The sequence below is a fragment of the Muntiacus reevesi genome, chromosome 4, assembly GCF_963930625.1.
Source record: "Muntiacus reevesi chromosome 4, mMunRee1.1, whole genome shotgun sequence".
Lineage (NCBI taxonomy): Eukaryota > Metazoa > Chordata > Mammalia > Artiodactyla > Cervidae > Muntiacus > Muntiacus reevesi.
The window spans coordinates 73943012-73969532 of record NC_089252.1 but is presented as its reverse complement, the minus strand read 5'-3'; the positions used below and the strand labels follow the sequence as shown (position 1 = coordinate 73969532).

Below are 26521 nucleotides of genomic sequence, written 5' to 3'. Positions count from 1 at the left end.
AGAAGGAAATGGCAACCTACTCCAGTATCCTTGCCTGGAGAAACCCCATGGACAGGGGGATCTGGGGGCTACAGTCCATGGGGTTGCAAAAGAGTTGGACACGATTGAGTGACTCAACAACAACAAATGGTATTATGGAGTGCTCTGATTTCATTCTTCCCTCCTTGTTGTTAAGTGCATTAGGGTTTAAGTCTTGATTCAGTCATTTCAGTGAGAATTTGGGAGGCTGCGTGGTAAACTGATGTGTTCAGTTCCTCGAATCATGAATCCAAATTATTTTGTGAGGACAGTTATAGCATTTCCCAAATGATCTGGTTTGGTTCGTAAGTAGAAGTGGAACATCTTTCTCAGGTTCCCTAGTTGTTCCAAGAGTATAGGAACTTCTTCAACACAGGTGATGTGCATTTAACCAGTTTTAAGGAAGAACTACATTCCAGAAACTTATTTCGGACATTAAGGATGAGGCTGTCAAAACTCAGAATAAATTGGCTGATATTTCATTGTATGTCTTGATTAATTAGGAAGTGATATATGAGGAAATGTTTTTTTCCACATCAAATCTGCTAAATACAAAAAACTGACAATCATGCTTCCCATTAGACTCTTGGGAAGGCAAGAAGGGTTAGATGTCAAAGAACAGGAGACGTGATTAACCTGAGATGAGACACAGACACAGTTCCTACCCGTAAAGGTTTGCAAAGCGTGGCCCGTTATGCGCAACATTCGCATCATCTTTATAGATAGGAGAACTTTGGGGGCTCACCAGATTTACAGAATCAGAAGTTCTGTGGGTGGGCGGGCCTCGTTTTAACCAGAGCTTCAGATAATTCTGAAGTCAAAGGTGATTATCTGTGAGCTAACTCCTTGTGGAAGAGACGAGCTTGTGCTAACGTTTTTGGTGGTTGGAATTTGAGAGTTTGGAGCTTTGAAATTCGTAAGCAACCAACTCGAGATCAGGTTTCTGGTCTTTTCTCGTGTACAAGAAGGGAGATTATCAGTAACATTCTCTTTTCTAAACGGTAAGGAGCCTGAGGAGCGATTGTCACAGACTAAATTGCCCCTTCCACCTAAAAGGATGGAAGAAAACTGAAGACAGTGGACGAAGGAAGAAACGATGAGGGCACAAGACTGCACTGCCACCAACCATGCAACTACTACTCACGAAGGGCCCCGACGACCAGCCCAAAGCCCCGATTCCCCCACCCACTGTTCGGACGGCTCAATACAGCCGCCCCACTTCCAGACCCCAGCCAATAGCAACCCAAACTTCGCAGCCAATCAGAGCCCTGCGCTTTTTCTGGCGTTCTGCGTGCTGCCCTGGAGACGGGTTGGACCGATCCAAACGCGGAGGGGTGCGGAACTCGCAAGGCCAGTTACCGACGCTCTGAGCCTTGCCTTCCCAAGCACGTTCTACCCCGGTTTGGGGTCGATCGGTGAACTTGTCCTAACGCTTGGCGCGGGGCCATTGAAGTTGACAGGGGGCTACTGAAGTTGACCCTAGCGGCTCCACTTCCCGGCCCCCCGCAATGGGAACCGTAACTGCTCAGCCAATCAGCGCTGGGCGCTCAAACCGGCGTTCGGCGTGCTGCCTTGGAGACCGGCTGGCCGAATCCAAACCCGGAGGGGTGCTTCACCTACACGGCCTCACGGTGCTCTTTTCGCGTCCCGCCTTGCTCCATTGCTTCGCCCCTGGCCTTTGGCCAGTGGACTCGTCTTCATGTGCGGGGGCCGAGACGCGAGCTCTCGAGCTTGCTAGGTATCCATCCCGTGGACCTGCGGCTTCTCACCACCGAGCGAGCAGGTGAGCGGCAGTGGCGGTTTTAGGGGCCACGAATTTGTGTCCCCGTCTCTCTCAGCGTTCGCCGGTCTGCAGGGGGACCGCCCACTACTCTCTCTCCCTCCGTGGACCCTGTGCCCTCAGCGCCCCCTCTCTCTTCGGGCTCCGCGTTTTTGTGCTTGTGTTGAACTCTACAAAAGTTTTGATTTAAGGTACACGGGACACCTCTTCTAGGACCTGTGTTCTGGAGATGCGCTTTACAGACACCTCAAATTCAGGAGTTTTCTCTCTTAAAACTCTGGTTTAGCTTCCTGGGTTCTAAGCTGGCCTCGCTGACTGATGCTGTTGGACGTGAGGGAGGCAGTGAAAGCCTCCAGTTTGGGGGCGGGGGTAACGGGAAGAGAGGGTGTTAACGTAGCGACTTAGAACCTACGCTTTCGAGGTCAGACGAAGCTCAAAGCCTGCAACTGATTTGGTCCGAAAAGTGCTGCGAGGAGGAGCACCAGTTTAGTGCCCGGTGTAGTGCCCGCCGCCTCTTGTGCTCTCGGGAAAGGTTGACTTGGATTTCTAGGGTAGCGTGCAACCGGAGGGCTAGTTAAAACGCAAATTGCTGGACCCCGCTTCCAGAGTTTTCTGATTCAGTAAGGTCTGGGCCCCAGGGTGGGGAATTTGCACTTCTCAGTTCCCAGGTGTTGCTAATGCTGCTAGAGAGCGAGTTTAAAGATTTGAAGGTGTGGATGATTAGGAGAGGGTTCTTGTCTTCACCTGCGTGCCCCTGCTGCCTGCTGTGTTTCAGAGTTTGAGTATAGGCCCAGCCCGCTGAAATTATTATAGATGCTTCAACTGCTGATAGGTATGAGTTGCTCTGTTGATACCTGGGTGAACTTGCAGATTAAGAGAGACTTAAAAGATGCACAGTGCTTTTTAGAAAATGTGCAAGACTAAACTGGTGTCTGGGAATGTGCACTTGAATGAGAAAACTGTAAAGAAACGCATGGAAGTCAGGAAGTGATTACTTTTGGGGCGAGTATGAGGAGTTGTGATTGTCCAAGGCTCAGGGAAGGACTTCTTGGCAAAGTGCTGTCGCTGATCTGGGTGGTGATTACAAGGATGCCCTTCTTGTAATAATTCTTTAAGCTATATGTTTATTTTGTGGGTTTCTTTGTATTTGTGTTTTGTTTTACAATTTAAAAAGTTACAACATTTAAAAAATGCATTAGGAAGTCTGAGGTGAGGAACATCCTTAGACTGAGTAAAAAAGAATCTTGAAGTCAGTGGTTTTCAAATCTGAAACATAATTTATAAAATAGTCTGAGTTCTTTTTTTTTTTTTTAGTCTGAGTTCTTACTTTGCTCTAAGGAAGTTGAGCCCATAAAGAGAGGAAATACTGCAGGTAAAAAACCACCCTTGTCTAAGCCTACTCTGTAATTGATATGTTTTGTTAATTTCAGGCTGTTTGCCCTGCTCAGATGCCTCTATTCAGTGAAAGATTGAGGAAATGAGTTTGGCCTGATTCAAATTCAAAATTTTAAGGTTTTATTTTTCTTGTGGCCTAAAAACTTGTTCTGAAGGAATCACTCATCTTATATAAAAACTTATTTTAACATCTTAGGCTGATGTATCATAACCAATTTGTGAACATTTAAAATCTCAGGTTATTTTTTTTAACGCAAAGTTTCTCCTGTTAAGCCTGCATTTTGGTGGCTCAGGAGTCAGGACTGGTTCTCTTTACCGGAACCAAAAGACTGCCAGATATTTCTCCAGAAAAGATGGCCCTATTTGGCATCAGCAGGGAATTGCAGTTCGTTTTGTGTAACCACGACAAGACACGGTGCAGTTCCCCAGCTTGGCAGGGAAGGAGAAAGATTTTATAAAGAGGAAGAGTAAGTTGGGAAGGCTGTAGTAGACAAAGACTCCATTGACGGAGTCCTTGCCAGGAAAGAAGAGTCTGTCTTCTTCCACTTGGGCTCAGCTATCATCGCAGGGTATGAGAGTGCCCCACTTCTTGTCTCCCAACTCTGTTTAATCGAGGTTTCTGTTTAGTATATATATACATATTTTACATTTCTCTCGTTTGATCAAGATCTTTTTCTGAAAGCATTGCTGATCAAGAGTCAGTTTTTGTAGTTGCAGTGGCTTTTTGTCCCTCTATGTCGGAAAGTATCTTTTCCTGGGTATAGTGTCTCAGGTGGAGGGGAAAGTGCAGAGTGGAAACCTATTAAGATAACAGTTACCAAGGAGGGGTAGGAGAGAGATCTACCAGGCACTTTCAATCTTAAATCTATGTGTTATCAAGATCACAGACATTGGTGATCATTTGACGTCTTATGCCATCATCTAAGGCTTGGCAACCGTATGGTTAGCCCATTCAAGATGGTGGTTCTCTTAGTTTCTGTACATGCCTTGCTCGATCATGCCCTACTTCACTCACAGGACTATCCAATCCTCTTAATTAGCCTCTGGTACCTGATGAGCCCACCTGACATCAGTTCCCCTGTAAATGCCAGACTACTCCTCCTCCCTCAAGTAGTGAAGATTGCTGCCATGTCCTGTCCTGCCTGCTATCTGCCACACACTGTGGGCTGTCTCTCCAGCACCTTGCTTCAGGCCTTTAAGACCCCTGTCTAATAAGTCATTAATGTCTGTCGCTGACTCCAGGCTTTCTCTTTGAGGCTGAGCAGTTGCAAGGCTCGCAGGCCTGCGGGGTGCAGCTCCACAGTGACAGACTTCCAGCAGGCCAGATCCCCATACCTTGGGAAAGCTGTCTCACTGGATGTTGTCTGCTTTAATTCTGCAAAATCTTTACTTTCAGGTCACCAGTTGCTGTGCAAGTCCAGTCAAGAGTTGTGCACTTTCTTTTCATGTGTCACGTGAATCCAAAAGTTGTGTTCCTTGGAGTTTGGTGGCACAAGGGTTGGTTAGTAATACTCAGTAGGGACCTTTCTAGTCATGCTGAAGATGGTTTTTCTAGAAGTGTCTTTTCCAGTAAACGAACTCTCAAGGTTACAAGGTGTGATGCTGGAGGTCTTTGTTTCCTGAGGGTGCCCTATAAATTGACTGCCCTGCCAAAACATGCTTATTTTTCGTAGAAGCAATTAGGCCTTTCAGTATTGGAGTAACTCTGCATTTATTAGTTGTGGATTGTAAGAAGCAGGAGCCCAGGGCATTGGGTGTCCTGTGACTGTCTCAAGAGGTTGAGAGTTTCTGAATTACAGAAGGGGTGGATCTGAGATTTAGGACCAATAGCGATGCTTTTGGTCGAGATATTTGGAGGGCCTCTGTGTTTTGCCAGTTGAGTTTTAAAAATGCTGGTCCTTTAGCCCCATGAGGGACAGTAGACTGTCTGTAAGCAAAGGTTTCGGTCCATTGTGACAACACACAGACCATGGCTAAATCGTACTTTATCTGTTAGATGACACAGTATGTAATCCATTTGCCACTAATTAATGTTTCCCCAGCGGTATTGATTCATGAAGGCCGTCATTTTGTTAGCAGACTGACAAAATGCATATACAGGAACAAGGAGTGGGAATTTTAGTCTCCCATATGGCGGTGCTGTTCCTTAGTCCAAACCAAAGCTTTTTCTTTTATCAAACCAACAGTTGTTGAATTTCTAATCTTGTTTTTCCTTTTCTGAGACCAACTGTTGGCCCTTTGTGCCAGTTTTTCTCAATTATCATTTTGGGAAATATCTCTTTGGACCACGACAGAGGTTTGGTTGCTGTTGGTCCCTTTAAGGGCAGCATTTCTTGCAGCAATATTAATAGCAGCCAGGTGATTTTGTTCTGCTTCTGGAGCGTCAAGCTTAGAATGCCCCAGAATCTTAATAATAGCTCACCTGGCAGGTAAAAGTATTGCATTTAATCATTTCTAAACATAGGAGCCACTTGAAATTTTATTTCTCCTGGAAGTAAGGAAGCCATGTTACTTCCTTAGCATTCCAAGATTTTGAGCTACTCTGAAAGCATATCTACTATCAGTATAAATATTGATACTTCTGTTCTTGGCTGAAGTATAAACCCCTGTTGTTTAGTTTCTAAGTTGTGTCTGACTCTTTGAAACTGCATGGCCTTGTAAAAGACTACGTCTGATTGTTACTCACTCATGAATATAAGGTGATTTTGTTGGCCAAGAAAATGAAGTTGTTTTAGTGGGTGGTTTAAAAAAAATGATTTGAAAGAGTTGGCAAACTTTCTCCAGTAAAGGGCCAGATAGTAAATATTTTAGAGTGTGTGCAGGTCATAGGGTCAGTCTCACTACTATTCAACATTGCTCTCGTATCTTGAAAGCATCCTTAGACAACATATAAATGACTGGACATGGCTGTGTTCCACTTATTTACAAAGGAGTCAGCAGGCTGGATATGGCCCAGGAATCAGTAGTTTGCTGACCACTGACTTTGAATATTTGAATTGACTCTTAAAATCTCTGTGGGTTAGATAGAAATACTATCATTCCATATTTATTTACATAGTGTTTTCACATGCATTGTCTCATTTCTCGTAATTTATGGTTAGATGGGGCTTATTACCCCATTCATTGCACAGTTACTGACACAAAGTGCTTTCCGGTGTAACAGAGTAAGAGCTGTATCAAGATACATTGACTGAAATCTCATTCTTTCCCTGGTTTTGTTCCATGTGTTCTAAATAGCTGTCATTTTCATTACTTTTGTTAAGGGCTTGTCGCTAGGGAGTTGAATATTGGTTTGTGAATTGTTTCTTTTATTTATTTCTTTTCCTTAGTTTTTTTTTTTCATTTTACGAAAACAGACACTTGTATCAACATTTGTAGGCGGATTTTTGAATTTATAAAATTATTAGATTTATTTATTACATATTAAATAGCTTAGGCTGATCAATCTTGCAACTAGTTTGGGTTTTGAAGTGTTGTTTTTGTTTACTTTTTAGGAGTTAGAGATGCTATTAGACTGTCATTTTATTGAAGGTGAGACGTCAACCCAGAGATGGAAAACTTCATCCTGTATGAGGAGATTGGCCGAGGAAGCAAGACTGTGGTCTACAAAGGGCGACGGAAGGGGACCATCAATTTTGTAGCTATTCTTTGTACTGATAAGTGCAGGAGGCCTGAAATAACCAATTGGGTAAGTCAAGTACCTCTCCCTTTGGGAAAAGACAGAAAAGACGATCAGATAGAGTAAGTAGTATGTAAACAGAAGTCACTGATCTCACTGCGGCAGACAGTACATTTTCAGTCTGGGATCGGTGAGTTTCTCTCTTTGGTGCCAACAGTCCTGAATAATGACTACTAAACATACTCAAGTATCAGTAATTAGCAACTTAGATTTCTGGCTTTTGTCTTTTTTATGAGTCAGGGAAAATATAGTCTATACCAGATCACTTAAAAATAAATATATTTGACTGTGACAGGACTTAGTTGTGGCAAGTGAGATCTGGTTCCCTGATTAGGGATCAAACCCTGGCCCTCTGCATTGGGAGCTAGGAGTCTTAGCTACTGGACCATCAGAGAAATCCCTAGATCATTTACTTTTTTGTTTTTTTTTTTTACCCCCCCACCCCCCTTAGATCATTTACTTTTAAATTTAGTACATGCTTATGAAGCTTTCCAAAGGAAGGACATTAGGTGAGACTAACTTGGCTTTAAAATAGTTGTACCACTTTACAGCCCAGACTCCTTGGACCAAACCTAGCTTTTTTTTTATTTTAATTGTGGAAAAATACACATAAGAAAGTTTATCATCTTAACCATTTTTAAATGTGTAGTTTGATACTGTAAGTACATGCCTATTGCTGTGCCGCCATCACCATCTTATATGAGGTACCTTTCAGAAACAAAGTACAATGCAGTGGTGATTTCCAGGGAAAGGGGAAGTGGGGAATTACTGTTTAATGTGTAGAAATTTTCATTTCTGCAAGATGAAAAGAATTCTGAATGACTGAATAATCACACTCTTGGTACTTAGCCACAAGAGTTGAAAACTTAGGTCCACACAAAAACCTGCACACAGATGTTTACAGCAGCTTTATTTGTAATCAGGATGCCCTGCAGTGAGTGAGTGAATAAACAAACTGGAACATATGTACACTGGAATACTGTTCATTAATAAAAGGAAATGGGCTATCAAGCCACAAGTAGACACAGAGGAACCTTAAGTGGACATTCTTTGGTAAGAGAAGCCAGTCTGAAAAGGCTGCCTAGGGTATGATTCCAACCATGTGACATTCTGGAAAAGGCAAAACTATGGAAGCAGTGAAATGATCAGTAGTTGCCAGAGTTTGGGGGGTGGGGGAGAGTGGGAGGGATGAATAGGCAGAGCACAGAGGATTTTAGGGCAGTGAAACTCCTTCTATATGATAGACGCTATAATAATACACATCATTGCAGATTTCTCCAAACCCGTGAAATACTCTGTTTTCCCCCAGAAGCCCTACCATTATACACTCCCACAGCAGTGTGCAAGGGGTCTCATTTCTCCACACTGTGGCCAACACTTGTTATTTTTGTCATTGTTGTTATTTATTATTATTTTAAGCAGCCATCCTCACCTGCGTGAGGAGGTGTTGGCTTTTGAGAGGTGTGTGGGACAAGATGCTCTCTAGTTGGTCGATTCGGAACTGGGAACAGGAGGAATTTCTCTTCTGATTACGTTTTCACTGAGGTGAGAACCTTAAGTCTTCAGTTAGGGGGAAGGGGCAGGCAGTGTTCTAGAAAAGAGGAAAGAAAAGGTGTGAATAGGTCACCTGGAGGGCAGACTGGCTGGGGCCCTTTGAGAGTGGGGATCATCAGTGGAAGGCAGAGCACTCAGCATGGTTTGTGTCTGCTTTAGTGCCTTGGGTGTATGCAGACTGTGGGGAGAGTTGGATTGAACCAGAATTGCAGTCCTAGAGCGAGTGAGCTGGAAAGTGAGTGAGTGGTGGTCATGGATTAGGATGTGTGGAAGAGATTTTGGAGACAATAATATTACCAGTTAAAAAAAATCTAGCAATGTTGTCCAATAGACATATAATGGGGGTTATAAATATAACTGTAAAGCTCATAATGTCTACATTGAAAAAGGATAATAAATAGGTGAAATTCATCTTATTAATATATATTAATCTCATATGAGATTAATAATACAATGTATTATTTTTTCAGTGTGCAACCAGTGAGATATTTTTCTAATTTTGATGTTGACTGTTGGCTATCTGGTGTGTATTTTACACCTGAAGCTCTTCCCAGCTGCCGCTCCGGAGCACGTAGCCCTCTGTGGCGAGTACGGGCCACAGTATCTCCTGCACTGGCCAGTGGAGGCTGCTCATGGGTGATGGAGGTCTGGGCGGAGGGTGAGATTGGCAGAGCGGTGTCTGGAAGAGTAGGTACTTGGCAAGTATTGAGTGATGGGGAGTCAGGAGGAGTGTGCTGTGGCCTGAATTCTTTTGGGATTTCTGTATCTCCTTTATTTTTTCACTAGGACCTCCCCTTCCCAAGCCAGAATTAGCGAGGCTACCTTTAAACTTATTTACCCAGGGTTCTCCCTGCTTTCTAGTGGCCTTATATTGGGAGTTTATTACAAGATGCTCCTCAAATTCTCTCTTGGTCACTCTGTTTGGTTTTCTCCTCATCTGTCTTCTAAGTCATGTAGATTAGTTCTCCTTTCTTTTTGTTACAATATGAGCCCACCAAGTTGTTCCTGGAGTGTGCTAAATTCCATTTCTTAAACAGGGAGCTCTGTATTTCAACAAATTATGGGCTCATTAGCCTGTGTTGAGTGACAGTATAATTTTTTTTGGTTTGTTTTTCTTTCTTTTTTTTTTTTTTTGGTTTGCTTTTCAGTGAATATTTAATAACAAGGTAGATGACATATGCTTATCTAATATTTTTATATCACTGAGGGTAAAGCAAAATGTCCTATTTACTGGGTAAGTATGACCTGCTGTATGTGGACACTGCAGTGCAATTTAAAAAATACTGTAATTATAATTTCAGAACTTCAGAATCTGAATAGGTGCCAGTGTTCTCTCCTTTTTTAATATGGGAAAAGAAAATCCTTTGAAGATCATTTGAAGCTTGGACCAAAATTCCATAGCTATATTATTAGGATCACTCTGTAGTCTTCAGGATTCAGATACAAGGGAAACTTCAATTCAGCCTTTTAGGGAAGACATTCCAGCTCTCATGATCTCATCAACCAGGAGAATGTTGGTGGCAATCACAGTGCAGAAGTGAAGAAGCTGTTTCTTTACACAATAGTTATTCCATATGCCTGCTTCTGCTGCTACCATTGGTTCACCAGTGTTCAAGTACACACCCACAAGCTGATCGGATTCTGAATATTCTGCTTGAACTTTAACTAGTGTTTCCTGAAGGTCAAAACCAGAGTTCTGAGCAAGAACCTTGGGAATAATGAGCAACGCATCAGCAAATGCTTGAACTCCAAGCTGGGCCCTGGCCTTTACACTGGGCTTGTATTTAACCAGGGCTTCTGCCATTGCCACTTCCACTGCGCCGGCACCTGGGACTACACAGCCATCATCAATAGCATTTTTAACAGCCCTCAAGCCATCTCTTATTGCATCTTTGATTTGAGTAAGTGTGTGCTTATTTGGTCCTTTGATCAGTAATGTGACAGAGCAAGGATTGTTACATTTCTCAATAAAGGTGAACTTCTCTTCTCCCAATGTATATTCATTGACAAGTCCTGCATGTCCCAAACTATCAGGATTTAGGTCATCAAGAGAATTTAGGGCTATCCCACCACAAGCAAGAGTCAACCTTTCCATGTTTCTCCTTTTAGCTCTGCGCAGAACTATTATACCTTTTTTGGCAAGAGCATCTAAGGAAAAGGGATCAATTCCCTTTTGATTAATAACAACAAATCCTTTATCTGAATCACCACAGACTTTCTTTTTCAGGTCGATTATTTTTTTTAACTCTGTCTTCGATGGATTTCTTTTCAACTTTCACTAATTTCTCTCTCTCCTCTGCACTATTGTAAAAAAAGCCAGAATTCACTTCTGTTTTTTCATATTCTAATGACACATTGCACGTGAGGATGTATGCATCTTCTACTGTCTTCATATCAGGATGCTGTGCCCCGTGGTCCAAAACAAGACCTCTGATTAAGCTTGTATCTATTTCAGATTAATGTTTCATCTCCATGATCTCAACCATGAAGAGGTCAATAGGTTCATCTTGTTTTTTAATGGCCAAAATAGAGTCCACTGCAACCTCTGTTAAGACATCAGCGAGTTCAGCGTGAACTTTAGTAGGAAGAGATGTTCTGGCCATGTCTATAAGTGTTTCCCTTTCCATCTCTTTGCTTATTTTGACTTGTTCCAAAAACTGAAGTGCCTTTTCCTTTGCAGCTTCAAATCCTTCTGTAATTATTCTGGGATGAAAACTTTCAGAAATGTAGAAATCTGCCTGCTTCAGCAGCCCTCCAATGATGAGGACATTGGAAGCAGTACCATCACCATTATGTCATCCTGGGCTGTTGCTACTTTGGCTATTAAGGAAGCTGTTGGGTGTTGAATTTGCATCTCATGAAGCAGCACATTTCCATCTTTAGTGAGTTTGATGTCTCCAGCACCAGAAACAAGCATCTTCATGGTGCCTTTAGGCCCCAAGTTGGTCCTCATCACGTCCTGCAGCCCCCGGGCCGAGCTAATGTTGACCGCCAATGCCGCCTAAGCTCAGGCCACGTCGGGCTTGGGGTTCAGGGTCTTCACGGCTGCCATAGCTGGCCCAGCAGAGGAAGATAAGGGGACGCGGCATGGCGAAAAGCCCCGAGCCGGTTCCGACAGTAGAATTTCTATTTTTTTTTTTTTTTTTTTAAAGAAAATTGGAAAGCAAGGATCCAGTGCACTTTGATAGTCATCAGCAATTCTGAGTCTTGATGTTCTATACACATTTTTGTAGTTTTAGTTCCTATATTTAATGGGATTTTTAAAGGGAGAAAGCCAAAAATCCCCAAAGCAACTTAATATTTTTTAATGGACACGTTTTTGAATCTTTACTACTGAGATTTTGAATTCACTCTTGTTTTTGGTATACAAATATTCTCATAGTCCATTGGAAATGTACATTTTAAGATCAGTATGTTCACATTAGGGCTTCCCTGGAGGCTCAGATGATATAAAGAATCCACCTGCAATGCAGAAGATGTGAGTTAGATCCCTGGGTTGGGAAGATCCCCTGGGGAAGGAAATGGCAACCCACTCCAGTATTCTTGTCTGGAGAATTCCATGGACAGAGAAGCCTGACAGGCTCTACAGTTCATGGGGTTGCAAAGAGTCAGACACAACTGAGTGAGTAAGCACATAACCATCATTCTTAACGTCTATATTTTATTTTATTTTATTTTTTAATGTCTATATTTTAAATTATTTATTATTTTATTCCACTGAATAAGTTCCATTGTTTTCTTATCTATTTCCCAGGTGTAATACTTAGGTGTTTCTTAATAGATTCAAAGGTTTTAAGAACTTGTTTTCTTAGTGTGAATGCTGTGTGTTTTTATAGGTCCGTCTGACCCATGAAATTAAACACAAGAACATTGTAACTTTTCATGAATGGTATGAAACCAGCAATCATCTCTGGCTAGTTGTGGAACTCTGCACAGGTAGGAGTAAAGAAGTGCTACGATTATAGTCACTGTATAGGTTGCTTTGAAAAAACATGTAGGTTTTGTTATTTTTCACTTTTTCTTCTATTATGAATATAAGCATACTATTGACTACATTAACTTGAACACCTGTTTTTGATATATTAGGGACAGGAAAAAAGCAAAGGTGTTTGGTAAGAGGAAGAGATGCAGTTTAGGGTTACTTCAGTATAAAATAATACTATATCATCTTCATAAAATTTAGAAATAATTTTTAGTGATGATTGATCAAACAAGTTTTTCCATTCAATAGAAAGAAAAGATTTGAGGTCAAGTACCTATTACCTAGTTAGTTCTTATTTTTTTTATTCTTATGCAAAGGGTACTTGAGTTAGTAAAACTTAGGCAATATAGAAAAATAGCTGCATCAACAAATTCCACCACCTGGCAATAATTAGAGATAACAGCTCTTGCTTGATAAAATTTTCCAAGACTGTATACAGAGAGAAAGGTGACTAAATACATAGGTATTGTCTGGACTTTTAGTTTCAGTGTCTTTGGGAAAAAATGTAAGTAGTACCACAGTTATACATTGAGTAATAATAAAGAATCATTAAATATTAAGATGAAATGTAATTATTTCTAGCTTTATGAGTCTCTTACCTGTTGGCCCTTATAATTTATAAAGTAATTATGAAAGAGCTTATTTGGAATAGTAAATTGTTTGCATTTTGCATTTTATTTTTTGAATCAATAGGAGATGGTTTGATTTCTTTCATCAGGTGTACACACTGTTGAGGTGATCAGGGGACTCCACCTGTGTTACTTTTTGTTTCAGCAGTTATTTCTGACCCCTGGCTGTTGTAACAACCTAACTCATTTATACCTGTGTTTGGAATGGTTCCTCACCCACTGAACAAAATGAACAGAACCCAGAATGGCTCCTACCTTCATCACAGGAGTTCTGATTGAACTTTCAGCTGCCAGCTAAGACTTCTTTTTCTGTGAACTTCTAATTATAATCTTGATCCTAAAAAAATAAAAAAGTTTGTTTCTGACACTTAGGTGGTAGAGTTATGACAGGGATCTTGCAAGGATATAGACATGGAATTCACAATGTGTCTGCCACTGACCTTTTATTTCATCAGTAGTGTACATCAGAGTTTGTAATTTTCTAATTCTTAAGGAAGAGCACCTTTTTGTGCCAGGCAGTACTTGCGGAATGTGACCTAACTTTGCATGGGGGTAAACGTGACTATCCTTTGCACGATGTGATTAAAGTGTACAGTTTATGGTAGCACTTAACGCTAATTTCTGTAGCTGTTTCTTTCCTGAGGGGTCTGGAGTGAGAGATCACAGTGCCAGAGCGATTCTTCCTTCACTCCACTGGCATATTTATTGACTATCCTTCCAGGCCGAGCAGCCATTTGCCCTTAGCTGGCTCTGGAGTGTGGAGATTCCTGTTAGAGTTCCTGGACCAGTGTTCATTTACAAGTATGTTTCCCTGTCGGATTGTCCAGATGGACTGATTTGATCATGTTTTAATGCTCAGGTCCCAGCATGGAACCTTTCTAGAGGCACTGTCTAATGTTGGTGGGTTAAAATGGGTGATTTTAATCAACTTGCAGGTGGTTCATTAGAAATGGTTATTGCTCAAGATGAAAATCTCCCAGAAGATGTAGTGAGAGAATTTGGAATTGACCTGCTGACTGGATTACATCATCTTCATCAGCTTGGCATTCTCTTTTGTGACATTTCTCCCGGGAAGGTAATTCATGAAAGTTTTGATTCCCTGACTGTTTGTGTCTCAATTTATAATGCTTCCTCAAAGATGTTTTTATTTTTAGATACAACTTTGATATATTTAGAGCATGTTGAAATTTTTTAGTCAACATTTTTTTTTTTTTAACAAAAGGAAGTACATAGTATTATATTTTAGGTTCCTATTTAGCTGCCTATTGAAGTACCTTTTAGAAAGTGAAATCTCCCCTCCTTTCAGGATTCTTGGAGTAAGTATCATTGCTCTTGAGGTACATTGTGAATGATGAGCTCAATAGACCTATAGAATAAGACTCTTTGTTCTTAAATTATAGTTCACACTTATGAGCCATTATTTTAGTTTGGTAATGACATTCGTAACAACATGTGCTTGATTCCTGCTATTTTATATCAAACATTTTTCTTTTCTGATAGAGCTAATTACCCATCACTAAATGTGTTTCCGTGTTGTAGAGTCACAAACCTGCTTAGTGTCTGAGTCCCATCAACACTGATACTGAGATGCTGTGTGTCCTGGACCAGTTACCCTTTCTGTCTCTGTGTAGCTTAGGTTTCTTGCCTGTGATGTGTGTGTGTGTGTTGGGGGGGGGGTGTAGATATTTCAAGGAGATAGTGAGAATGACATATTAGGTTTGGGTGACATTCATAGGACTTTTCTGGTAGATGGGGTGCTCTTAGTGGTACCTCTTACCTTTATAAGTTCATACTCTTAGGGGTTGTATGTGTTACTGCTCTTAGTTGCTGCTTCTCCTTTGTTAATGAAATGAAAAGTTGACTATGTTCTCGTTAAATGTTACTTAAAGCCATCTGTATAAGAATATAATGAAATCTACAAAAAAATACTCCATAAAAACTCTCTGTAACAGACATTCTTATTTGAAATATTCATATACTTGTTTGAAGGCTATAACCACTTAACTGTGTTATAGCCCTGAAAGCAGCTGTGGACAATATGTAAATGGATGGGTGTAACTTTGGAAAAAACCTCTATTTGTGGACATGGGAATGTCAGTTTCATGTAATTTTCACCTGTCAAGAAGAAGTATTTTCATTTTTTTCAACCAGTTAGAACCATAAAAACCATGCTCAGCTCATGCTTGTACGAACATAGGCAGTAGCAGTATATGGCCTAGAGGCCGTAATGTGCCAGCTCCTATATGTGAGTATTTTAATGAGGTCTCATATCAGCTGTTCATAATCTTGGAGCTTCAGGCTGATTTATGAGGTAACTTTTATTCTAAAACTGGGTTTGGAGGAGTTCCAGCAGGATCCCTGTATCTGTAAATGGAGTTTCTTGGAACAGCCACACCCTTTCATTGACATTGTCAGTGGTTGCAGACTTGAGAAGTCAGGGCAGGAACTGTGTGGCTTGCAAAGTCTAAAGTATTTACTAACTTAAAAAAAATTACCTTCCACCTGCCGGTGGTTCTGCAAGTGAGTTCCCTGGACCGGCAGCATCAACATTTCCTGGGACTTGTTAGAAATGCAGTTTCTTGGGCCTCACCCCAGACTTGTTGAATCAGAAACTCTCAGGGGAGGGACTAGTTGTTGTCTTAACAAAGCCTTCAGGTGCTCAAAAAAAAAAAAGTTTAAAAGCCACTGTGGTAGACTAACTGACATCCTTAGTATTTGTGACTAGAAGTAAAGAGTAAACTTTAAATTTCTTTTGAGGATCAAAAAGCCCCTTGCAAGGAAGGGAAAAGATAAAGGTCAGAGAACACTGGTTCCTGGTATAGTTTCAATAATCAACAGATAACTTCTAATCACAAATTGTATTTGCAGACTTGAGCACTTTTCACATGCCCGTCATGGTCAGAAACCCTTTGCATTATGTATAACTTCAGTCCTTAAAACTATCTGAAGTATCACTTTCCCCATTTTATAGGTGGCGAGGCTGAGATTTACAAAGGCTAAGTAATTTCTGCAGGCTAGACTGCTAGTAAGTGGTGAACCTAGGGGTCAAATCTAGGTTTCTAACTTCAGAACCCTCAGTCTGAACCCTGAATCACACTTCCTCATTTAAATAAACAACCCCTAGGACTGGTGGGTTTCCAAATCCTCTTTCAGCTGTCACTGAGGGTTCGTGAATTGATTGTTTCTTGGACATTCTTCATCTTTCCCAAAAGACTACTGTTTCCCTCTGTGGTTTTATGACACATTTTTCATCTGCATCTGAGAAGGGAGAATTTAATACTTGATTCTATTAGTGTTGGATTTATATTTCCTAAGCTGCGTTTCGGAGCTTCCCCAGTGGCTCAGCAGTAAAGAATCCGCCTGCAGTGCAGGAGACCCGGTTCAATCCCTGGGTCGGGAAGATCCCTTGGAAGAGAGCGTGGCAACCCACTCCAGTACTCTTGCCTGGAGAATCCCATGGACGGAGGAGCCTGGAGGGCTACAGTCCACAGGATTGCAAAGAGTTGGACATGACTAAAGTGACTGAGCATGGCATCTTCTTTTAAAAAGATTTGTGTTTAATTTTCTGAGTTGTGATGAAGCAAGAAAGTCAATACTCAAGGTTCTATAGTGAGATTATAAGAGGTACAGATGGAAATGAAAATTATGTTGAATTTGCTTTTGAACACATTTGTTTCTTCACCTTTATAGATACTCTTGGAAGGGCCTGGAACACTGAAGTTTAGTAATTTTTGCTTGGCCAAAGTGGAAGGTGAAAATTTGGAAGAGTTCTTCACCTTGGTGGCAGCAGAAGAAGGAGGAGGTGACAGCGGGGAAAATGTAGTGAAGAAAAACATGAAAAGTAGAGTGAAAGGTATGAGGCGAGCTTCAAGGTCAGAACTCCAGTGGTGGGCCACCCAAGTCACGTGTTTTGGAGAAAATGTCCACTTTTTATGTTGCCAGCCAAATGATGTATTGAAAATAAATGATAAGGACCAGGAGAAGCCTGGATTTATGGATGACTTTGTCTAGGACCTAAGATTTTCCATGCGAATCTAATGCCGTTTAAAGCACAGGGAACCTCTGAAAAAGCCTCCTTTGCTTCATCACTGACTGCATGTTAGAATGTAAGGAAGGGGATTTTGTCTCCCTTCCTGCTGTATCCTCAGCACTTAACACCGGAGTCTGGCACACACCAGTAGCTCGGTACATACTCAACATTGTTAAGTAGCTAATATTCTGCAAGTATGGAAGATTTTTAGGGATGCATCCTTGGGAGGTGGTTTTGACAGTGAGAGGGGGCCTAGGCTGTTAGCTCACTGTGCTTGAGGGGAGAGTGTGAAGTCAAATTCTTTCTTTTTCCTACCTTTTTTTTTTTTTTTTCGTTTGACCATGCCATGTGGCCTGTGGGATCCTAGTTCCCTGACCAGGAAGTCATAATTTCTTATATGAGAACTTCTGATAAAAGTGGTAAAGATCTTTCTTCCTTAAGTTCCTGGTGCAGTACTTGAGACTTTGGACCAGTGAGACTCACCAGGAAGCAAAAGGCGCTGGGAGAGAGGGCGGCATCCCTGCGCCTGGTGGTCACATGGCTTTGATGGGAAGAATGAGATAACGTGACGGGGAGCAGCAGGTAAACCAGAGGCCCACAAATATGAGGAAAGAATTTAACTTTCAGGGTTAGTGTTGAAGTAAAATTTCATGCCCAGGAAGAAGGCTCTTTAAATCCCCAGTATCTTCCCATGGGATGACTGGCATCCTGTGAAAATGAGTATTGTAGACTATGCTTTTATTATAGAAGGAAGGCAGTATGTTTCAGGAATGTACCTTTTGCAATAGTCCCTTCAAAAGGAGAAGAGGGCTGTGTTACAGAGAAATGTCAGTTTTTAGCTGTGATGCTTGGTCACTTCTGAGCTTAATCCAAGAACAGTCCCCATGAGGAGGGTACGTTAACCTCTTTCCGAGTGGCTGGTGATGACTCACTTCATGGGAAGGACATTCTCATAGGAAGATAGAAAGCCCTGGGTTTTGACAGGTGTTCTGTAACTGCCCAGCTCTGTGGCTTAGAGGATGTGAGGGTACTTTCCAGGCCTCAGTGGTTCATGTCGGTAAGCAGGGGTGCTTTCTAACCCTGGAACTTGGATTTCTGGGTAATACTAAACTCTGTCCGGTGTACGTGGTAAACACTAGCACTGTTGACCAGATGGCTCCCTGCTCCTCTCCTGGACACACAGTAGGTTTGCATTGCCCTGCACGCTCCCCAGGGGTGCACAGAAGTCTCTTCGAGTTGGGAATTTTAAGAGCCAGTGTTAAATTAACCACATTTTTTGCCCACCTTGCTGATTGAGGAAGCATGTATTGAAATGTAGCCTAAGTCTTGGATGGACTCACTGTGAGGGTCGTAGCCCATTGGCTGACCTGTAGGGGATGTGTAGTTTCATGATGAAGAAACTTGTGTCGTTAAGCCAGTGAGAATTTGGAGTGCTGACTTGTATATAACTTAATCTATTCTAATCAAGATATTGTTGATAACAGTCAAAGGTTCTTTTCTTACAACTATCTGGATTGTTAATTTAAAAGAAGACACTTCAGTGTGACACACCTCTTACTCAGGTGATTATTTAAAAGCTTTATATTTCAAAACATTCTCACATATGCAGATAATAGTACTTTACCAGTAGAAAGTGAAGAAAAACTAAAGAGCCTCTTAATGAGGTGAAAGAGGAGAGTGAAAAAGCTGGCATAAAACTCAGCATTCAAAAAACTAGGATCATGGCATCCAGTCCCATCAATTCATGGCAAATAGAAGGGGAAAGAATGGAAGCAGGGACAGGTTTTATTTTCTTGGGCTCCAAAATCACTGTGAATGATGACTGCAGCCATGGAATTAAAAGATGCTTACTTAAAGGAAAGCTATGATAAACCTAGACAGCATTTTAAAAAGCAGAGACATCACTTTGCCTACAAAGGTCTGTCTAGTCAGAGCTATGGTTTTTCCAGTAGTTGTGTACGTATGTGAGAGTTGGACCATAAAGAAGGCTGAGCACCAAAGAATTGATGCTTTTGAACTGTAGTGCTGGAGAAAACTCTTAAGAGTCGCTTGGACAGCAAAGAGCTCAAACCAGCCATCTTAAAGGAAATCAACCCTGAATATTCATTGGAAGGACTGTTGCTAAAGCTGAAACTCTAATACTTTGGACCCTGATGTAAAGAGTCATTTGTTGGAAAAAACCCTGATGCTGGGAAAGATTGAAGGTGAAAGGAGAAGGGGGCAGCAGAGGATGAGATGGTTAGGTAGTATCACCGACTCCGTGGACTTGAATTTGAGCAAACTCTGGGAGGTTATGAAGGACAGAGGAGCCTGGTGTGCTGCAGTCTGTGGGGTTGCAGAGTCAGACAGGACTTAGGGACTGGGAAAGCACATATTCTCAGCAAGTGCTGTACTTAGGCGCTCAGTCGTGTCTGCCTCTTCGCAGTCCTGCGGACTGCAGTCTGCTAGGCTCCTCTGTCTATGGAGATTTTCCAGGCAAGAATATGGGGGTGGGTTGCCAAGATCTCCTCTAAGGGATCTTCCCAACCCAGGGATGGAACCCGGGTCTTCTGCATTGCAGGTGAATTCTTTACCGAGTGAGTCACCAGGGAAGCCCTCTTGGCAAGTGGAACCTTAAAATTAGAAAACATATAAAAATGTAAAATATGCATGAAGATTTATTCATGTGCATGTTCTCTGATCTTTTTTCATTTAACATAGTCTTTCCTACATGTTGACAACAGTACGAATGCCTGACAAAACTGTCCTTTCACCTTTATTTTTAGGATCTCTTATCTACACAGCTCCAGAAATTGTGACAGGTAGCGACTTCTCCATCACCAGTGACCTCTGGTCCTTGGGCTGCCTGCTCTATGAAATGTTTTCAGGTGATTACTTTCTGGTTCAGTTTAAAATCAGAGCTGGACACACATACATAATGGTTACATATGTAGTTTGCAAAGAGTTTACCTATAAGAAGTGAAAAAGCTGATTTTTCTAAATTTTTCTATATACTGATTTTGGCTGACTTGCTTAGTTGTCTCAGCTTGAGCAGGTTTTTTAGGAAGGAGGTATTTTTATGCTAATCTTTTGGAATGTTGAAATATGCCTAATTGTTGAAAACTGATTATTAGTAGAAAATCTTGTAAAGGTACCTTTGACTATGAATTTTCAGACGTGTCCAGTGGCCCATGCAACCCTTGGAGTATGCTTATCCATAAGTGAATTTTGTATTTTTAGGATGATAAATTTTCAGTTGCAGAAATATAAAAATGTATAGACAGTGTGCCTGGTGTATACTTAGCATTCAGTAATTAATTATGCTGTATGTGTATATTTTTCCTATAAATTATGTAGTCTTGAATTGTCTGTAGTTGAGATTTATTGAGAAGTATTGATGGTAGCAAACTGTTGTTTAATTTTGCAAGTTTTTGTTTGGTTTAAGGAAAGCCTCCATTCTTCTCAGAATGTGTCTCAGAACTAATTGAAAAGATTTGTTATGAAGATCCTTTGCCACCTATTCCAAAAGGTAGGATTTCTTTTTTTATTGTAAATGTAGTCAATTTACTACACGGACCAACGGTGCACTTTTATCCCAAAGTGTTTCTGTTGATTCATAACCCCTCAAATTTGTGTTTTCTAAATAGTCACAAATCGGTATTTTTAGAAATGTTAGTATTCCCTTTGCCATTTTTTTAAAAGATGCTGAAATGGAAAGCATAGTACTATTAAGTTCCCTCATTTAAAAATACAAATTATTTTGTCCTCCTATATCAAAAGAAATCTGGTTTAAAGATTTAAAACTCAAACTTTTATGTCGTTTTGGTATGTTCATATGTCTGTACCATTTACTTAATATGTACTCATGTCCCACGTAGTTAATTCTGTGTAGTGTTTGAATAGGAACAAATCAAGCATTTCTCAGTCTTGTGTTTTGAGAAATCAGAATGCTATCCTGATAAGCTTTTAAGCTAGATTTGGTTGCAGTGTTTTAAAAGTATTGAAAATTTAATCATACAAATTGTAATTAATGTGTCTACCTTTATTTTAAGGAAAGAAAAGAAAAAGAAGGTACAGACATAATAAAACACTTTGCTAAATACCTCAAAAGATGTGAATCTTAAGACCCCAAAATGAATATAAGACTTTATGAAAAATAAGGTTGTGAGTTTTAAAAGAAAAAAAAATCCTCAATAATTGATGGAACAAATAGGAATGCAGAATATTTTCAGTATTTTAAGAATCATCCTAAGTGAAAAAAAAAAAATCTTGAAATTTTGAAAGGGATCTATATTTCTTAAAAAGTGTTTCTTTCTTTTTTTTTTTTATTAACTTTAGTTTTCATAGAAATCAGTCATTCCTTTTTCCTATAATGATGACTTCTGATTTTTTACCTGAGTACTCATAGCATTGAGTATTGTTTTCTTGTATAAGTTGAAGATGTTTATGCAGGGTAAAGAAATCTGAGAATGAAGGTTATCAAAGGTCTGGGCAAGAAAACCACTGGCGGCCCAAGGGTAATTATTTCACAGAGATCTTGTTCAGACTGTGGCCATAGTGCCTAATAGCACCATCTGTTTTGATGGCTTTGGTCATCATCTTCTGGGCCACTTCTTTTAATTATAGACTGATAATTTGACCAAGGTATGCGTCTGTCCAATATAAAAAGATAGAACACTTGGAGATGTGTGGAATTTGACAGTATCATAATATTGTGATGTTTATTCTTTTCCTGTTAAAAAATCTTTGAAATAAAGTGGGGTTACAAGTACTGTAGTCACAGTATATTATCAAGCAAAGCTGGTTAAGTTAAGAATGCCTCAGAAAATGATGCATAATTAATAGTTGAAGGCAAGGGTGTGAGCTCATGATCGTTACTGGGGTTGTAAAGAGAAAGTTTAAGAGGTTAGTCAGAACTTAGTTGAGGTACATGTGTTATTGTGGTCCAGGGAAAAAGTTTTAAATTTTTGTTCCCTCCTCCATTAAATGGAGGCTTTATTGTTACTCATGTATTCAGTGTTCTTTTAAAAATAATTGATATGCTTAAAATGCTATTATTATAATGTTGATGCAGGGTGTGTTTTCAGTTATCACTTTTCTTTCTTTTTGGGGCATTATTTTGTGTCTAGATTCTTCTTGTCCTAAAGCTTCTTCAGATTTTATTAATTTGCTTGATGGTTTGCTTCAAAAAGACCCTCAGAAAAGGTACGTATGGGTAATATTTTAACATGAATGAGCAGTGGAATTCCTTTAGTGTACTTCTAAAATTGTATTCTTATTATAGAAAGAACTGTTCAAATGATCTCTCTTTTTTGGGGGGAAAAAGAGAAATGAAAGTCTACATTGAGTGGCTGCTCTGTTTGCAGGTGTTTTTAATCAGGAGACATTTTAAAAGTCAGTTTTTCCTCTAGTGTAGCACGTAGTTGCTTCATAGCTTGACAGATTTTCTTGTAACTCCCAAAATCCAAGGAGTACATTTTTTTGTTTCCATTGTGGGTTTCAGGCTAAAACTGTCCTAGACTACCCCACTGTGGATGTGCTGTCAAGATACTTAATGTGATAATGACTAACAGGGCCCTATTTTAATGTGATGTCATTTATCAATATGATATTCCTGTCATACTGGGAATGTCAAGTGACAGATCGCAGGCACAGTGTGAATTTTCTGTGTGGCAGGGATGGCAGAAAGTTAGAAATCCTTACGATACAGAGTAGGGGAGGGCGGAAGGGAGTAGGGAATGAAGGCGGGGGTCTCCCTGACCTGGAAGACAGGAGAAGCTAATTTCTGGTTCTCGCACTAGATATCTTGAGGTTTTTGACAAATGTTTGGGGTCTCTACTTCAGGGTGTAAAATGAATAGATTTAATATAGCATGTAATGTATCAGCATTAAATATGAGAGAAACTACAGAAGAAAATGTTTATACTTGAATAAATTGTAAGACGCTGCTGTACTTGCAATAGAATGCTTTTAGGATCAGTGTTACTTTGGTGGATAATCTCCCAGACTTTTTGGATAAGATATAAATATGCTTAATTTTAGGACCTTATTTAGGATACATTTTTATGTATTTATATTCCATATGAAATACTTTTATGTGTAAATGGGACCACCCCATAACCTAGTTTCTTTACTCTATATATCTGCTTGGTCATTTTATTTTTTCGCTTGGTCATTTTAAATGGCCGCTGAATGTACATGCAATAACGTACGATAACAACATTTAGAGTGCTTTTCTTTTGAGAGTGCTTCTTGATTTAGAGTATCATATATACTGACTGCTACAGTAAATATGTTTTTGTCTCTCTTTGTTGTTGTTCACTTAAGAAGTTATCTCGTTTGAATAAGTTTCTCAAGATGGGTTTGCTGGCCAAAGGCTAATAAAAACATTAAAAATGTGGACACATTTACTGATCCCAGGAACATGGGAAGGTTTATACTTCCAGCAATTTTAGAAAGCTCCTTCCCTCCCATTGTTAAATACAGTGGGCACTTTGTTGATCTTATACATTTTTTGCTACTTTGATAGATGAAAAAGAAATTCCATTTTATTGGCAGTTTTAATTGTTAGTGAATTTTAGGAGCCATTTGTATAAAAGGGATATATACTTGTGGTTGCCAATTCTTTTTCGCTTGTATTTTCATTTCTACCAAAGTAGTTTGAATTTCATTTCATAAATTTTGAATAATTAGGTATAAATTACTATCTTTTTTGAATTTTAAGCTTAATCATTTTGAGTCTGAGTATACCTCAGGTATATCAGTAGTAATACTTAATGCTTTGAAAGTGAGTCCAGTTTTCAGATACGGCCTGAAGTCATCTTAATGTGGGTGATCTAATTAAATAATGTTTGGACTCCTAAACAGAAGTGTGAGTGTGTATAGCCATGAGGCTGATAATCTTCTTTCTTTTTTTTTTTTTTTAGCATAATTTATTTTATCTGTTTATTGATGGAAAATTGCAAATCATTTTGATCTGTTCTTTAGTTGCAATCATAGACACCAGTCCATATGATTTTTTTTTCATTTATTTTTATTAGTTGGAGGCTAATTACTTTACAAAATCTTGCTTATTTCTGAATGAACTTCTAAAAGTGAAGTTACAAAATTGGCAGGGCAGGAATAGAGATGCAGATATAGAGAACAGAGTTTGGACCCAGTGAGGAAAGGAGAGGGTGGGATGAATTGAGGAGTAGCCCTGAAACATGTCTATTACCATATGTAAAACAGAGAGCTAATGGAAAGTTGCTGTAACATAGGGAGTTCAGTGGAGTACTCTGTGACACATGTGGGGTGGGTTAGGAGATAAGGGGGTTCAGGAGGGAGGGGACGTGTACTTATGACTGATTCACATTGTTGCATGGTGGAAGCCATCACAATATTATAAAGCAATTACCCTCCAGTTAAAAATTAAGAATAAAGAAAATAGATAATAAAAAGGAATATGTGAAACAAATCTGATATGTGTAACTAGGACATGTCCTGGGAATTCTCCATGGTAAATCATGTTAAAATAGATTTTAAACATTTCTGTTTTATAAAGACTGACTTGGGCAGACCTGCTGCAGCATTCATTTTGGAAGGATGCTTTTGCTAGAAATGATCAGGACTCAAGCACTGAGGATTCCAACGTCAGGTAGTACAAGCTGATCTTTGTGTGTGGGGCATGGTTATCAAACGCTTGGCCCATTCCTATGATGGCAGCCTCAATGATGTGAATTTCTGTGCTTTTCATAATAGAAAATCAAGCATTTGTTTAATTAAGGGTTGCTTAAAGAGTTTAGTCATGACATTGTGTGTGCTTGACTTTGCTCATTTTCTGGTCAGTTGTTTATTCTCCAGACAGGGTTTTAGTACCTTAGTCATTAGTTGTGTTCACCTGGATTCCCACCTTGTCAGCACATGGTAGGCGCTCATGTCGCACTTTGAAATAGGTGCAGTCCTGTGACTTGCTGTGGCTAATGAAATGCGAGCAGAAGTGATGCGTTATTTCTGGGTAGAAACTCCAAGAGCCAGTGTGTGATTTGCTACATTTCTTTCTCCTGATGAGGTGACCAGGAAGAGAAATGTCCAAATGGAGTTGCTTTCAGGCTGGGTCTTTAGTGACCACGATGAGCATAGCTTTCTTGCCAGCCTGTGGTGGCTATGTGCACGAGTGAGACATAAAGCTAGGAGATTCTAAGTCACTAGTATTTGTGGATCATGTTACCACAGCATAACCTAGCTCATCCTGACTAGTATACTTCATTTTTATTATTAAATCTTCTTAGCCCAGGACACTTACAGAAGTGATGGTGTTTTGAAAAGAACATTATGAGAAGTAGATGAGTCCAGATAATTGACCCCTCCTCTCTCCACTTTATTTAGTGATAATGGTTGTTTGATTCTTAATTTTAATCTTGTCAATTTAGTGTACTGGATAGAGAAATCTGAATTCTATATAAGGTCTCTCTCAAACTTTGGTTTCTGTGATTCATTGAGCTTCAACTGTTTTCACACTTCAGGCTCTATGAAGAGTACAGAAACCTGGGCTTGGGTCCTTGTCTGTCAGTGTCAGCAAGTCCTAGGACACCTCGCACCTTAGTATGCCATCTTCCTTTTGATCTGTATGCCTTTTATTTCTTACTGGCCTTGCAAGGACTTTATTTTAGTATGGTAATGAATGAGGTAATGAAAGAGTGGGACACGACTGAGCAACTGAACTGAGTGAATGTGGGGTGATGAGAATGAACGCCATTGCCTGGTTTTTGATTTTAGAATGCATTCAGCCTTTCTGCATTAAGTACGATGGGCTTCCATGGTGGCGCTAGTGGTAAAGAACCTGCCTGCCAGTGCAGAAGATGCAAGAGCCACGGGTTTGATCCCTGGATCAGGAAGATCCCTTGGAGAAGGAAAATAGCAACCCACTCCAGTATTGTTGGCTGGAGAATCCCCATGGACAGAGGAGCCTGGTGGGCTACAGACCTCAGGGTTGCAAGAGTTGGGTACAACAGAGCTTGCATACACACACACACACACTCACTCACATTCACACTCATACACCCGCATACACACGAGCTGGAGGGTTTTGTAACTTCCCCTTTTCAGTTGGAAACATCAAATGCCTTTTTGTATCAGTAGATACGATCATGTGGTTTCTGTCCTTTAGATTCTCTTTATGGACTCTTATATAAATTGGTTTTCAAATATTGAGGCAACCTTGCCTTCCCACTGTGAACCACACTTACTCATGATGTATGTTTTTATGTCTTGATGGATGTGTTTGGGACCAAGTGACAGGAGGATGATGAGAGAGGAAAAATAAGAGAACAGAGAGATTTGTCTCACCTTCTTGGGATCATAACTCTCTGGTTAGAGAAGAGGATGTTCCTCCTGGAGGATTTTAGGCGTGGGCCAGAAGTGTCTGCTCCAAGATTACCTGGAGGCTGGGGCAGGACAAAAGGGAATAAGAAAAACCAAAAACCAAACAAAAAAC

General features: G+C 40.2%; 1 protein-coding gene and 1 pseudogene across 4 annotated transcripts in view; one reads left to right on the top strand and one right to left on the bottom strand.

Moving 5' to 3' along the window:
* Nucleotides 1-1649: 1649 nt before the first annotated feature.
* ULK4 (unc-51 like kinase 4) overlaps nt 1650-26521 on the top strand; it is a 496024-nt gene continuing 471152 nt past the window's right edge. For 3 of the 4 annotated variants that reach the window (XR_010662955.1, XM_065933097.1, XM_065933095.1), the window contains exons 1-9: nt 1650-1801; nt 6688-6881; nt 12263-12362; nt 13973-14112; nt 16728-16890; nt 19833-19934; nt 20492-20575; nt 22176-22251; nt 24590-24682. Coding sequence is in view for 3 of the 4 variants with exons in the window: in XM_065933097.1 (XP_065789169.1) it covers nt 6744-6881; nt 12263-12362; nt 13973-14112; nt 16728-16890; nt 19833-19934; nt 20492-20575; nt 22176-22251; nt 24590-24682 (896 nt within the window). In the remaining variant the exon portion in view is untranslated. Of the gene's footprint in view, nt 1802-3112; nt 3171-6687; nt 6882-12262; nt 12363-13972; nt 14113-16727; nt 16891-19832; nt 19935-20491; nt 20576-22175; nt 22252-24589; nt 24683-26521 lie in introns of all 4 variants that reach the window. The other variant, XM_065933096.1, reaches the window with a different exon arrangement.
* On the bottom strand, nt 9594-11478 carry LOC136167746 (T-complex protein 1 subunit zeta pseudogene; annotated as a pseudogene).